Genomic DNA, 14,963 nt, shown 5'->3' on the forward strand with positions numbered 1-14,963 from the left:
AAACACAGGCACTGTTCAGTGGTCTCATGCTGTTTATCAGTCAGCATAGATCAAAAGGGTAATTATTCAATTAATTCTGTCGATTATTTTGTCGATTAATTGATGAACTGGATACAAAAAAACCCCCCAAAAAAAAACATTTTTTAATTCCCAACCCTTAAAAACAGGACTTTAATTCAAATGGACAGTGTGGAAATTGCACAAACATAAATGAATTATGATTCAGGAAGTGATTTGGTCCAAAGCATTTCCGGAAAAAAATGTAAAAATACACATCGACTTAAGTACGATCATGAGTACTATTTCCACCTCTGCCGATCTGACGTGCTTTTATTTAGTGTGTAAACCCCACCTGCGTCCTCTCCACTGACGCTGTGTGTTTGTCACACATGGGGCTGATCTCCATACCCCGCTCCCTCTCTCGGTCTCCCTGGTGGAAGAACTCGTCCATGATCCTGTCGGTCCACTGCCGGTACAGATCCAGAGGCTTGGTGGGATTGCTCAGATCGGCGCAGTGGACCATGCTACGAAGAACCTGCGGGAGTGCTCGAAAGTTCAAAGTCTGGATCTTTGCGTTCCCCTTTGTCCCGGCGTGGTACTAGCATGCTCGTTACCTGCATCCTGTCTGTGTAGTTGTCCAACAGAAGGACTCCCGAGCTGGTTACCTTCTTGGCCTCCACCATCGTCTTCAACTCTGCCAGCAGGCTCATGTGTTTGGACATGTCCGTTGCCAAAACCTGGAAAGGAAGCGGGTGTTCCAGACCAATGTGAGACCTCATTTTCCGGATGAAGGAAAAAGCAGCGGCCTGCCACAGCTAAATCCCGATAGCGGCCTCATTTGCTCACCATGTCTATGACCATCCTCCTGAGTGTCTGCCTTTGTTTCTTGCTGAGGTTTTGGAAGATGTCGCAGTTGTCTTGCTGCAGCAGTTTGAAGCCCACAGCCAGGTGGTGGTTCTCCAGCACGGACTCGTCGTTGTACATCAGAGCCAACTCGGAGTCTGCGGGATGCGGGAGCAATGACAGGGAAATGAAATGGAGCGCAGGTAACTATAGCAACCATGCACTTGTCTCCCCAAACACCCACGCTATCGCCTTTGGAGGCAGATTCCTTTAAAGCGCGCAAATATACCCGCACACTAAACAGCACTTACTGGTATTGATTAGGAACTGATTGGACACTCCAGGGTGATCCACGTCATGAATTGCAGCTGCAAAAATAGCTGCCAGGACCTCCAGATCAGTGAATACGGCCTGTGTTTTGATGGGACGAGAAAACAAATTAGGCTCATTCAGCTAAGTGGCTAAGCAGGATTGTCATGTGTTTGAAGCCTTTCCCCTCGCTGCTTGTGTTAACTGTCTGGTATGCAATTTCATTAGGCTTGACGTCAATGCGAGTCAGCTCATTAAACAATTAAAAAAGGCATGTGGCAAAAGCCATCCTAGCCCCGGCCAAATTTCAAAGTCAACTGGTTCAAAATAACACATAAAGGCATTTACATTTCCTGCCTCAGGATGTACGACTACGACGCACTTACATCCAATGCTGGCGTGGACAACAGGATATGAGTGGACTGGGCGACGTCGGCGGCATGCAGGTTGTTGTGGTAAGCCACGTCAGAGTGGTAGTGGCTTTCCAGGGTAAGCATGAACGTCACAAACGTATCCGTTGGGATCTTGAACGTCCTCATCAGGTCCCGCTCCTGTGTGCCGCGCAGGGAGCAAAAGTGAGCAAATACTTTCTAGACTTCCGCTTTTTCACGTATTCCCCAGCACCTGTTCTCACTCGCTTGCTGTCAAGAAACAAGGAAACTATGCAATGACATCATTTTGCGGATATGAAAAAAAGATCGTCCCTCGCTCACGCCAGATAAGAGGCACAGCATGCTTGCTTCAAGCTGTTTATTTATCTGCTTGAAGTTTAGCGTAATACTGACGCACAGCAAAAGAGAATTAAACTCCAAAATACTCAACCAAGCCACATAACAGAAGTCTGCTAGCTTAATGCTAACATTTATTGTGAAAAGGAAATTAGCATTGATGTTACAGTAATCATAAACCTTCAAACAACTGTCAACTGTCAGCTGCAACTAATAATTATTTTAATAATTGATTAATCCGTCGATTATTTTATTCAAAACTAGGATTGAAATTGACAAGTGTCCAAATTGCACAAACAAAGTAATTCTGAGCAAATAATACCAAACCAGTAACTGAGGTTTGGTCCTCAACAATGAAAAAAAACCAAAAGGCAAAAATGTTAATCATTGTTTTCCAAAGTAAAAGCAAATGTTTTATTTTGATCCAGCACAAAGATGACCAGTCTGCTTTCAAGCATGACACTGACCTGAAAGATGGCGTACATGATGCACGTGAGGGGCCGGTTGTGAGAGTGCTCTGCCACCCGGAAGATATTCAGTCCCCATTTATTGATGCCCTCCAGGTCCTAATTTAAAGCCAAGAATGGACATGGATGATCAGCACAAGAGATCCACACTGTTCAAACATTATTATTTTTTTTTGATCCTTCATTAATAGCGTGACCTCTTACCTTCGACAGTAGTTCTTCCTGATCCGTCTTGACCCCAAAGCGATTGTTGGTGCCTCCAGAGATACAGGGCGTGTAGCTGACCTTCCTCACCCCGCCAATCTGAGTCATCATCCCACCTTGCTGCTGTTGTGGCTGCTGGCCTTGCCGCCGCTTTCTTTCCCTTGACTTGGGAACGGGACACGGAAGCTCCAGCTCATTCTGTTTGTCTGTGGCGCAAACAGGAGGACGGGAACGTGGTTTGAAAACTGCACGGCTACGACCGCAGCTTTCGTGGCTAGCGCAGTCACGGCGAACACCGGCAGATCGTTGACCTCTCATATATTTCCTTAGCACGCAATCCTTCGCTGAAATGACGACAGTTTTGTGACCTATTTTTCACGTGCCCTCAAAATGGAGTGTAGTTCGGAAAAAGGGGTTGAGCGATACAAATGAGACGTTAAAAAATAAACAACAATTCCCATGCCAGTTGTGTTGTAGCACCAAACCACAGAGTGCCATAGGGGAAAAGGTTGGCACATATTACCGTTGAGAGAAGTTGCTGCGACTTTTGGCTTGTCCCATCACGGGTCGCCACTGCAACTCACTAGCGTGATTTGTTTGGGAAAACAAACAAAAAAAAATACTCCGGATACCCTTCTTGACGCAACCCGCCCATTGTTTTGTCAGTGTCTGTACATTGAAAGGCAGCAGTATGCACACACAACAGTGCGAACGGTTTAGAGAAGCAACCTACTAATTAGAGATAGAGCGATATGCTTTTTTCAGGGCCGATACCGATTATTGGTAGTCAAGGAGGCCGATAACCGATACTTCAAGCTGGTATTCATTCAATCAGTGAAAAGGAAAATATTGCCATCAAAATCTAAGGAAAAATTTACTCTTAACTTTGTTGTAACGTCTTTAAACATGTTTAAAAAAATCATTATCACAAGAAATTTTTGACAGTTCAGGGAGCACCCAGGATTGTCAGCATCTCTTAAAAAGGATAAAGAAAAACTTAAACAATATAACTCCATGTAGTTTTCTACTGTAAATTTCAAAATGAAATGTTAAACTTTCACATATCTTTGTTTTGATTTCCACGGTTTTAAATTGATTTATTATCGGCCAGCAGAGTTTTAAAAAAGGCCGATGCCGATATTCGTCAAAAAGCCAAATATCGGTGCCGATAATCGGCCCGGCCGATAATCGGTCCGTCCCTACTACTAATGTGTACGTTTGTTCAGTGCAATGCACTGTGTGACATCCTCGCACATGCTGCACGAACCTCAAGAAAGAGGGAAGCTAAAAGCCAGCAGTAAAGCACCGCAGGTAAATATTCCTGCTCCACATGACGGCTGCTCGCTGCAATGCAGATGACAACAAATCGGTTTTACGATCAGCCGAGCGTCCTTCCGCGCGCTTTGTTTTCGCCCCTTCTACTGTTCTCCATCGTGTCGTGTAATGAAGAAAAGCCTCGGGGCGGCGTGAGTGACTCAACGCTGCCAGGCTTTTAAGAGATGTGGAAACTCGGCTTTCCCCCGTCACGAGTAAAGCAATGTCTTTTCGGGGCCCGGGGGCACTGTGACACACGCACGTGCTCCGCTGCCGACTAGGCTAATGTTGAGAAAGCACACAAACATTCTCTATTTCCCGCACTCTTTGCCCTGATCTCCCCCGGGGGAAAGTCTTTCCCGATGAGGCCCCGCCCCTCCCACCCCCGCGACTATTCTCCCTCTACATCGCACTGCAGTCAGAGCAAAGGGAGCCTGTCTCCCTCCTCCAGACCAGATTAGACTGGATTGGAGGCATTGGTGCACACCAGCTAAAGTCTTGAGCTACTCGGCGCATTGTTGGTGTAAGCTCTGCACAAGGAACTCCTCAAGGACATCATGCCATTAAAGTATGATAACCGCACTGCAACAAAAAGAGCACGCGTGTGTTTGTAATCGTATGCGGGAACTCACCTAGGAAGGTATTGGAGATGTATTCTGACACTTGGTTGCCTGAGCGACTCATCTCAGATAGGTGGCTCAGCTCCCGGTTCAGCATCCTTTTGAACTGGATGGAGACAAAACATGAAGGACGTTAAAAGGGAGCGCATATATTGACAGCATTTCACGGCTGAGGATGAGGCTCGTCGGTCGCACGAGCTCATCGTATTGTGTTAAACCCTCTACATTCCACATTTGCAAGGGTATCTCAGGAGGTCCGCAAAGCAAAAGTATTTTTTTTTTTTTTTACAAACCCCAAATTTCTTTCAGAAAACGTCAATAAACATTCATTAAAAAAAAAAAAATCGGAAAATACACAAAAGTTTATCGGGCCTGGTGCTCGGGGGGGGGGCAGTGCTGCCCACAGCATGCAGAATGACATGGTTTGGGTTTGCTTCCTGATTTTTTTTTCTATATTGAGTGCAATTTCTATTGATATTGATCAGGTGTCTATCACGATATACACTATATTGACATTGAATTATTGCCCAGCCCTAGTGTAACCAAATCAAAATTTCATCTGAGGCATTTTATCAGCTCCAAAACAAAAATCAACTTGCAAACACACATTGACGTTGCCATCGCAGAGGATATAGCAATGCTGACGTTCGTCGTATGGGGTCTTACCCAAACACCAAACTACCCAACACTCCAAATACTGTACAGACTTTTCTGCCTCTACATTATGGACACTCCCTTGTTGTCATGCAAAAATCGGACAAACTCCTTGCATGGATACATTTCCAGACAACGTCGACAGCATTGAGTACGCGCGCGTGAGCAATTTGTTCCGCAAGACACACCTTGATGTATCCCCAGGACACAGAGAACAGGTAGTTGGCCTCAGGCATGGTGCTGAGCTGTGCTGAGCCCCTGGCGCTCCCCAGCAGAAGCCTCGTGCGCTCCTCTCTGAGTGGACCCCCAAGGCTGAGCTCGGACCCGCAGCCCAAGACCTCAAGGCGCAACCGATTTGCTCAGATTTCCAGTACTACCGACGGCTGGCGAAAATGCCCCGGTTGAGCTGGGCCAAGAGGGGCTGCGGTGGAGATCGGCATCTCGCCTCAGACGCCCGTCTGGCGCTTTCCAGGATCACGGCGATGTGATGGAATCCCCCCGCGATGCAATCAATACATATCCCTTTGTCTTCTGGTCCTTGCGACATCTGACCTCCTTCCTAAACCCTTCTCGCCCCCAGCCACCATCCAGATGGAATCCAGTGACATAGGAGGGGGAAATCCAGCCTTCCTGTTCCCAGATTGAGCGAGGCAGAGAGGAAGGGAAGGCTCCAAGACAGAGCGAGGCGAGCGATAGAGAGAGAGAGAGAGAGAGAGAGAGAGAGAGAGAGAGAGAGAGAGAGGGAGTGAGGGGTTGCGCTCTAACTGTCGAGTCGCCTGAGGTAAAAAGACCGGTGAATCTCTCCGTTTTTCTTTGCCCCCCCCCTCCCCCACAGTGAAACAAATCAGCCATGCGCAGCACTGCAGAAAACAGAAGTTGGGGGAATCCCCCCCTCACAATATTTCTCGCCGTTTCTCTCTTTCACACGTAACACTATTAGCTGTGTGCAACCCCCCTGCCCGCTGCACCCCCCCCCCCCCCACACCAATCTCCGCTGTTTCCTCTGCTCAGTAATGCAGAACAGATCCGACGCAGACTGCGCAATGTGAGGCTTCAAAGCGCCGGCGTGTTTTTCACGTGGCGAAGGAAATGCTGGGTATTCATTTGCCACAGTGCCAGTCTTTTGAGGAGCTGCCGGGCTGAGTTAAGGCTATCATTATGTTGCAATTTAAAGATGAGCCCTCCTTTACAATTTAGCTCGGGGTCTACGATACGCTCCATCTCGCTGTCTCCACACTCTGCAGGAAAGATGCAGACGGAGATGACGAAGGACAATCAAGTTTTCAGACTGCAGCCCACCAGGGTACCACCAATTGCTCGACAACCTCAACGCCATGGCAACAGAGTCACGTGATGAACCCCCCACCCCCATGGTGCTTTTCTCTAAACAAACTGCAATGCATCACATACAGTAGAAACACACAAGAATGAAAATGCATGTACTTTGTACATGTTCTATACACAGTCGTACTGCTGATAAAAAAAAATGCCTCAACAACGCAAAGGCATTCAACCACAGACCCGATTTCTGTTTTGCAATGCCGATTGTTAAATGTGAAGAATTACACGTGCAAGACATTTGTGTTTGATTTCTTTTTTCTCGGTCTTGTTCCTACAATGGCATCTTTTATTTTCCTGAGCATGTTTCCCCCCCAGTCCACACTATCGGTCTAACAGCTGTCAAGCAAGAAGCAAACATCCACTTGACTGTGAAACTTGAAAACAACTTTCAAAGCCTTGGGTGCACTCACGAGACTGCTGGAGGCAGCCCATGAAATCAAATTGGGCTCATCAGGAAGAAAAATGGAGCCCTTTATTCTATCAAACCAGACTTCTGAGTGATTCTTTAAAGCAGTGAGATGGTGTGAATTTAGAGGACTTCTAGGAAATGATGCAGATGCTGAGCCACATGTCCGACACCCAACAATGATGATGATGAGAATAGATGACTTGATGCATGCTTCTGATTGACACGTCAATTTATATTTTAACAACAAAAGGGAACGCGAAATTTACGTGAAGAACATTATCAAAGTATTTGTAATAATCAGCTAAGCCGATAAAGTGGCAACAACTTCAGCAAAGTGAAATGGAACCAGATATCAAGTCAGATGTTCAAGTCTAAGCAAAAGTCATGTTATTATGAAACACTTGGATATATTTTACCTAAATAATGCTGTGAGATCTGCTCAGAAGTTTACAATAGAGTTAATAACAAGAATTACACTTCATATTGATTATAGTTTTTCACCAGTAAGCAAAAATCAATGAGAGTCTTTGTGACAAAATTAAGCACATCCCAAAGCCCAATTTCTAAACACCAGATCTTACCTTATTCCAGCTGGTAAGCATCTGAACGTTTGTCCTCTCTTTTTCACAAAAACATAGTCCCATTGTCATGTGAAAAAATTCCAAACAAGACGATAAATACTGTTCAATGTATTCGAGGGATCAGTCTGTTTAGCAACTCTGCCTGATCCCTAACCTCTCCTATGTGGAGACAGAAAGTACAATGATAAAGCAGACTTAACTGAAAGGCCTACAGTCTCACAAGAGATTGACGGCTCCGCCCACCACCTTGGGGCAAAATGTGTCTCCACCTACTTCCTCTTTTACTTCTTAGATGACCGTGTCATTGACGAAGCTCGTTTTACATGCGCATACACGGACGGGCCCGGGTTTCGATTATGAGACGCGAGCGAGTACATTCATGGAATGCCACCTATAAAACATTAATCACGCCAAGCTTGCATGCTTTTGTGGAAAATTACAGGTCGCGTAGCATGCGTCTTCAGCATTCATCAGCTTTTGTGGCAAGTCTTGCGGCATGCTTGGGCCTTCACTGAAACAGCTGATGTACAGGAAGGTGGCATATTGCAAAACGACAACTATGCAATCGTACAAAGCCCAGATTGCACTAACTGGCTCTGGCTCATTTACGTCTGTTTGGAGTGTCAACACAGATTGGATTTTGCCCAGATCCGTTTACTATAAAGCGGACATTTCTTGGTAAATGCTGAGCCATCAAAAGCGAGGATACGGTCACAAGAAAAAAAAACAACAACTCACGTTTAATTAGACACTGTGATCTTACTGTGGCATGCCTGACGTCCTGGCCATACTTTCAGTCACATGGAATCAAAACACTATAATTTAATGCCCATTTCCCTCGTCACAGCTACAGCACAGACCCTCCACTACATCTGTTTCAATCATTTTGTCATGTTCCCCCCCACCCCCCCCCCCTGAAGACGGCAGCACTTCAAAGACCGCGTGACCGCACGTGAATTAAAGTTTCCTACTCGCGTGCGCACAGCCCAGGGGCTTGCTCAAATGTCAGCCCACAGAACGCTCAACTCCTCTAACTGGATTCAGATGGCAATGTTTGTCCAAGGTCGTCACCAGCATCAGGGTGGAAGTGTGGTTAGGCTAATCATAGTGAGGGATGGGGAGGCAGCTCCCCATCCTGAGGTCATCAGAACCAGGCTAGCGGTCAAAACAGGGTGTGTGGTCCCGGACCCCCGGATGCACCTGTGCCCTTGGACAGCGAAAGTGGAGACACCCTGGCTCTGATTATGGGTTCAATTAGGTCTTCCGGTTTCAAAAAGAAACACGTCCTCTGACAAACGTGTCATATAAAAGTTGGGCGCGAGATACACTGATGATGCACCGATATAAATACGTTGGACCAATTGCGCAAGTGTGTTTGGACCAATAAAAGCTTTACTTGCACGGCAGCGCACCATCTTTAAACTTCGCTCTAGCGCCATGACTTGTTCACCTTTGCACTCTCCCAAAAACATTGCAGGCAGTGCTTTGTGATGACACCGGGTCATTCGGGAGGTCATTGAATCCTGAACAATGCCCCCAGTCTGCCTGACCACTTAGACATTCTGCTGGGTCGTGTGCTCTTTTGTCTTTCCAGTCCCAGTGACGCGGTTGCCTGTAAGGACTCAATTTGACCACCGAGTCAGACCAGCGTCCATTGTCATGTACCAACTAGGGAATGGCGCAGAGGCAGAGGGAGCACAGGATATAGAGAGACAGGAAACTGCTGTCAAGGTCAGTCAGTCATCAGCAACGAACCGTAGTGTATAGTTTGGATGGAAATGGTCAACATCACCCTTAGTGTTTATAATGTAATGCCGCCACATCGTCTCCTCTGTCTGTGTGGGGCCTGAGTAATAATTGCCGGTGTGGATTCGGTCTAGTTTTAACTCCTTCACTGCCATTGATGAATTTATTTGTCTTTTCACAGTCCGGCCATTCAATCCCAGGCAGTGATTTATATTTTATTCAGTTGTTTTCAAACTTTAGTGGAAAAGAAAATGTCTGGCAATGAATGAGTTAAAGAAATCAAATAAAGCCAAATAAATCTGTGTATATTCAATTAAAGGGAAAAATCAATCTTGAAAACTCAATGCATTTTTTTTAAGATGTGTAGATCATTTAAAGGCCTTTTTTTTTTCTTTTTTTTTTTAAAACAATTGACAGTCAAAATAGTCAGTGTGGCCACGAAAACTGTCATTTCCACAGATTGCTGCTCCCAATTTTCCCATGGAGATCTAACATGAGGCCAGCCATTCTAATCCAGTGACACATTCTTTACTGTGATGGCCATTGACATTTGGTGACCTTTATAAGGTGGCGACATAATAACTTTCTTCTCCATAATTGCACAAATTAGGGGCCATGATTATTATAAATCACCAAAATGAAAGGGATAAACATGAATTATGGAATGCAGTAGTAGAATTCAATGACATTTTGAGGGACCACATTGCTTAATGACATGAAAAGGGGGAATAAAAAAAGAAAAGAAAAATGTCTTTCGAACTTCCATACAAAGTCTCCTCATGATCAAAATAATTATTGACAACCTGTTCATGTAAGTGTGGCCCTTTGTGATAAAATCACTGGAGAAAAGTAGCCACACTGTCCTCAAAACTACAACAAACGACTGTAGATCGCAACTGAATGTGAGCTGGAATTGGATCATGTCCTAAAAGGACCTCAGACATCAATTATGTATGAAAACGAAGGCTTCGGGTACTTGTTTGAATAGATGAGTACAATTTATAAACCCACCGGTCTATAAATGAAAGACTACCACAGCAAAATATGCATTATGGTTAACGTGATAAATTTGATAACGGCTCGACTTAAAACATTTTAGGACGAGGTTTAACTAGATAATATCGCCATACCTCTTCTTGGTTTCAAGTACGACCCATGAGAGAATTGGTCATAAACAACATTGAAGTGCTTTGTTCTTGACATTCCTTTACATAAGACTCCTTTTGCTTGCTCGATAAGATTGACCAACCGAGATAAGCGAGAAAAGAAATGCGTCAAAACAAACTCGGAGCAAGCAATTCCAAGTCATACCTTGTTGGATGCCATGTCACTGACAGAGCGGTAGGTCTGGATGGTCTCCAACTGGTCCAGACACCAGTCTAGCTCCTCCATGGTCTCCATAGCGAGCTTCTGGTAAGACTCATCTGCCAACAGACACATGGACACGTAGTCAGGGCCCAAAGGATCTAAATCCATATTGGAACCCCCCGGCACCATGCGCGCAGGTCCAAGAGTGCCAGAATGGCTTGATCTTCTGCTGGACTGGCCAGCCGAAGAGCCAGGAGGCGCGGAGGAAGACGGGGAGTTGCGCACACAGAGCTCCTTCATCTTGTTGCACCGCGCCACCTCAGAAAGTTCAGGCCAGTCAAACTCTCAGACAAACTGAGGCTACAGTTGCTGTTTGCTGACTCTCTCAGTAGCCCCTTTCTCCCCATAACCCGCGCTTTCGCTCACAGCCGTGGGCTCGTCAAACCCCCTCCTCCTCTTGACTGCTTCGCCGCCCACCCCCTCGCAGACTCTCAGTAGTTCGCTTGGCCACCTCACAGTGCCGTTCTAAAAAAAACAGCACCGTGCAAACTAGGCAGTATGCTGCCTCCTGCAGTTGGCCCGTTGTCCCCAACCCGACAATAACCTCCTGTTATTATTTTTTTGTTTGTTTATTCATTTTCTTCATTTTAGCACGCAAATGGTTTGCACACGCAGGTTTGGACCAGCTTAAAGAGTGATTTTTGGTGAATATAACCTGCCCTATTATCTGTTACGTTGAGTCAAATGCATGATTATCTTCATCTATAACTGCGTTAAATGATTTAATGCACTTTGTCAGCGTTGAAACGACAGCTATACTTAACCTCCCAATAGGTTCCACGTTAAAACACAGATGTCTTCAACTTAAACTTAGATGAACTGCAGCAGGAAGTCCCGTCACGCCACCTCGCTTTCCAAACTGCTTCTCTCCTTTCTGAACCTTATGGAGGATGAAGGGGGGGGGGGGATATTATATCAGACATCAAACCCTGTTTGCACAAGTAACACAAGAGGCAAACTTTGACTCTGACGTTGGAGGGAGGCCAAACCAGGACCGAGCTATGTGCCAAGAAACCAAAGCACTTCCTATTTGACCCTGAACTTGCATAAAAACATGGAGCGGCATTAATACGAGGTAGAGGAGTGGCTACAAAAGGACAATCAAGGCGGCCATTCATGTGGCAAGGAAAATAAAGACTTGTGAGGATTATTTCGACGTTCAAGTGTGAAGAAACAAATTCAAATTAAATAGCGGGGGGGGGGGGGGATGTTGATTCAACAAATTTGTGCCTGAAAGGAGTTGACGCTGCACACATCTGGATTTCCCCACCTTCCTTTTTCCTTGAAAAAGACCCATCGACCTCATAAGCGTCACACATGGAATACATTTACCCCATCTGCGTAGCACAACAAGACAGCCAGCGGGCTGCTCCCCATTTTACGTCAATAGAGTGGATCAGAGCACTTCAAAGCACAGATTTGGCATATACACTCTGAACCACGGCACAGAACAAAGAAGTTCAATGAAATCTCATTGCACACGTGTGTTGATGAAAAAACCGAGCACTACTGAAAATGTACTGAAAAGGAGAAACCAAGAGTATGATGCTTAGTTAAGGGCATAGTTTTTGAAATATTTCCCCTAACTTGAGCGCCTGGTCTAGAATCCAAAGTACCCTTGGTTACAAACTACTGGTCAACCAAGCTTTTGTGGCCAAACTATTCCAAGAATCAAGGCATCCAAGTCATATAAAAGTCAGTGGCACAGAACTGAAAAAATCAACTTGAAAGCCATTTATGCAAAAAAAGCGGTCAACTGCTGAAACTTGTTATACATGTTATACACGGAGGTCTTGGGCCCTACGCTGCCAAGAAGGTGCAACCACATCCTGCCGCCTGTTCCCTTCAGTCAGGGTAGACCGAAACAGACAGTTCAAAAGGAGTCATCCGAAATCAAAGGCTTGGCTCATCTATGCTGCAAATATGATCCGGGTCATTTTTATAATTAGTCTTAAATGCTGCGGAACAATTATTCTTGCGTGTTATGACTCCAAAATGTTTGCCGTTCGGTGAGCAACGGTAACTGTAGTCGTATATTGTTAACTTGATGCAATTCTATTGCAAGTCCAGGTTGCCACTAAATGAAGTGAACATGTTTCATTAAATGGACACAGATAAAAAGTGATAGCCCACTCTGGTTCTCACTGGCCCAATTATTCATACAGTGGAAGCATTTTTAAAGTAGTAACGATACTATATGGGTCGATAGATATATGTCAAGATCTGAGTTTTGTTCATATTTGTAGTTTGACATAAAGCTCATTCCACTTTCAATGCTATGATTCAATTCTGGTTTGTTTTCGTGTGACTCCTTTTCATGTCTTCGCTGTCTGCTCGTCACGTCTTTGTCTCGGACGGCGTTTCGACCTGCCGGCTGGACCTGCCTCGCCAGTCACCTAACCGCATTCCGACTGGGCGGCCGGACCCAACGCGCCAGTCACCTATTGCTCCGGCGGCGCGCAGTCTGTGCCTACCATCTAACCCTCCTCTGGCCGGTTAATATTTTGGCTTTTGACACGGTCATAATTTCCCTTTCCAATATTATGATTTCCTTTTGATTTGTTTTCCTGTGTCTCGTGTCTTTGTCTCCCACGTGTTCTTGTCAGCATGTCTTGTCCAGGTGTGCCTCGTTGTCTCGTCGATCTGTTTGTATTTAATTCCCTGTTTTCATTCACTCCGTCTCGGTTCATTGTCCCAGGTGGCGTCATGTCGCCTGTGGTTTGGTGGTGGTCTGTTCTTTGTGTTTGTCACTTTGTATTTCAGTTGTTTTGAGTTAACCTGCGCTCTTGCTTTACCTTGTATGCTAGCTTGATTGGGTCCGTCTGCCTTCTGCCCGCGCGCCACCATTACAAACCTAACCTTAAAAGTATAATCTCAAGATTATTCTATTCAACTACAAACCGCCTGTATTGAGAAAGGGCTAGCCTCGAAATAATTTTTTTCTTTGCAGAGCATTTTGCGAATCAGTGACTTCATTAGAGGAGAAATTTTCTAATTTTGTGGAGCATGATGTTTTGCAGGTTAATCTGGTGATCTGAAACACGGGATTTATTAAACGACAAAAATATGACAATATAACGAATGAACTTTTTTTTTTTTTTTAAATAAAGTCAACAGTATTTATTTCAGTTCTGGTTCTGTTTAGTGAGTACATTTTGTCTGAAGAGTCCAGCCATTTAATTGTCCTGCCATTTTGCTGTTCAAAGTTGGATGTTCTCCACTTAAGGCAGTTCCAGCCAGACGTCTGTGAAAAATGGACTCTATCACCCAAGCATTTAATTGCGGTGTTAAATGCACTAGCTGTATCGATGTTAGGTTAGCTTAGCAATTAGCATGGCTTCTCGCTTCATCAGACCGATACTTTGCTGCCACGGAGGCGACGATTACTGACTTCGGAGCAACTCCGCAACACGTTTAACCGCAGCGGTTGCCAGCTTGTCGCTAGCTAAATGGTGCTGCCTAAGTAGCACAGAGCAGTGGCTCAACCTCTGACTATCCACGGTGAGTGACATGAGCGACACAGCCCAGCAAAGCTTTTTGGGACGTCTCGGCGCTTGATTCTCAGTTTTGCTATTCAATGCGTTTTAATGAGGCGCAAATTGCTAATTTTGCCTTGCAAACTGTGATGTGAAACCACTTATTTTTGAGCCTTGAGCAAGGGTGTGAATAATTTTGGACATGGTACTTTTTGAAAATATGTAAAGTAGTTAAAAAATATAAATATGCAGTTTTTGTTAATTGCTTATTGCACTTGAAAGTCTTTCCATCTAAAATCCATCCATTCATCATTAACCAAAAAAAAAAAAAAAAATCACATGTATTAATGGGCTTAGCTCTATTCTTGTATTCCCACTGTGATGCCAGATGCAAATGCTTCAACTATTCACACATTTAGGCGATTCAAAGATACCTGCACTGACAACCTGTATCTCACCGTCACCAGTTAAAAGTGGTGTGATGCACGCTCAGCTTGCAAAGCCTACACACGAATATAGTGTGGGGTACTTTTCCAGCCTGCATTTTCAATGGAGGTCTTTTTTTTTTCTTCATCTGTGTGTCCTAATGCCTTGGCCATATGCGGGCGGCTGCTATGAGGACAACAGGCCTCAGTGTCCAGACACACTCTGTCTGCCTCCCCGCTCTCCCCTATAGGGCCACAAACCAGCCTCTGTGAGCACCATCAACAGCACTAACAACACTGGCTAGGCTAAAACATCCCCCCAAATCCATTCCTGGCCAAGACACCTTCCGCTCTCATCCACCTCACACTGCCCCTCTCTGTGCTCATTCTACCCCCCCAAACCTGTTTCCTTGGCTGTCTGGCTGAAGTGTGGTTTGCAAAACTGCACTGCCTTATCCGTTATGCCACCTTGTGAAGG

At 45.2% G+C, this 14,963-nt stretch overlaps 1 protein-coding gene across 2 annotated transcripts in view; it reads right to left on the reverse strand.

Annotated features, from left to right (window-relative positions):
• LOC147141009 (3',5'-cyclic-AMP phosphodiesterase 4B-like) overlaps positions 1–14,963 on the reverse strand; it is a 33,707-nt gene that overhangs the window by 2,855 nt on the left and 15,889 nt on the right. For both annotated transcript variants that reach the window (XM_086042606.1, XM_086042607.1), the window contains 9 exons: positions 10,528–10,640; positions 4,498–4,591; positions 2,552–2,757; positions 2,348–2,446; positions 1,539–1,703; positions 1,155–1,254; positions 847–1,001; positions 615–737; positions 353–535 (listed from right to left, as the gene is read on the reverse strand). In XM_086042606.1, coding sequence (XP_085898732.1) covers positions 353–535; positions 615–737; positions 847–1,001; positions 1,155–1,254; positions 1,539–1,703; positions 2,348–2,446; positions 2,552–2,757; positions 4,498–4,591; positions 10,528–10,640 — 1,238 coding nt within the window. The remainder of the gene's footprint in view (positions 1–352; positions 536–614; positions 738–846; positions 1,002–1,154; positions 1,255–1,538; positions 1,704–2,347; positions 2,447–2,551; positions 2,758–4,497; positions 4,592–10,527; positions 10,641–14,963) is intronic.

The sequence above is a fragment of the Filicampus tigris genome, chromosome 10 (genome assembly GCF_054856515.1).
Source record: "Filicampus tigris isolate MCC_2025a chromosome 10, RoL_Ftig_1.0, whole genome shotgun sequence".
NCBI classification, from domain to species: Eukaryota; Metazoa; Chordata; class Actinopteri; order Syngnathiformes; family Syngnathidae; genus Filicampus; species Filicampus tigris.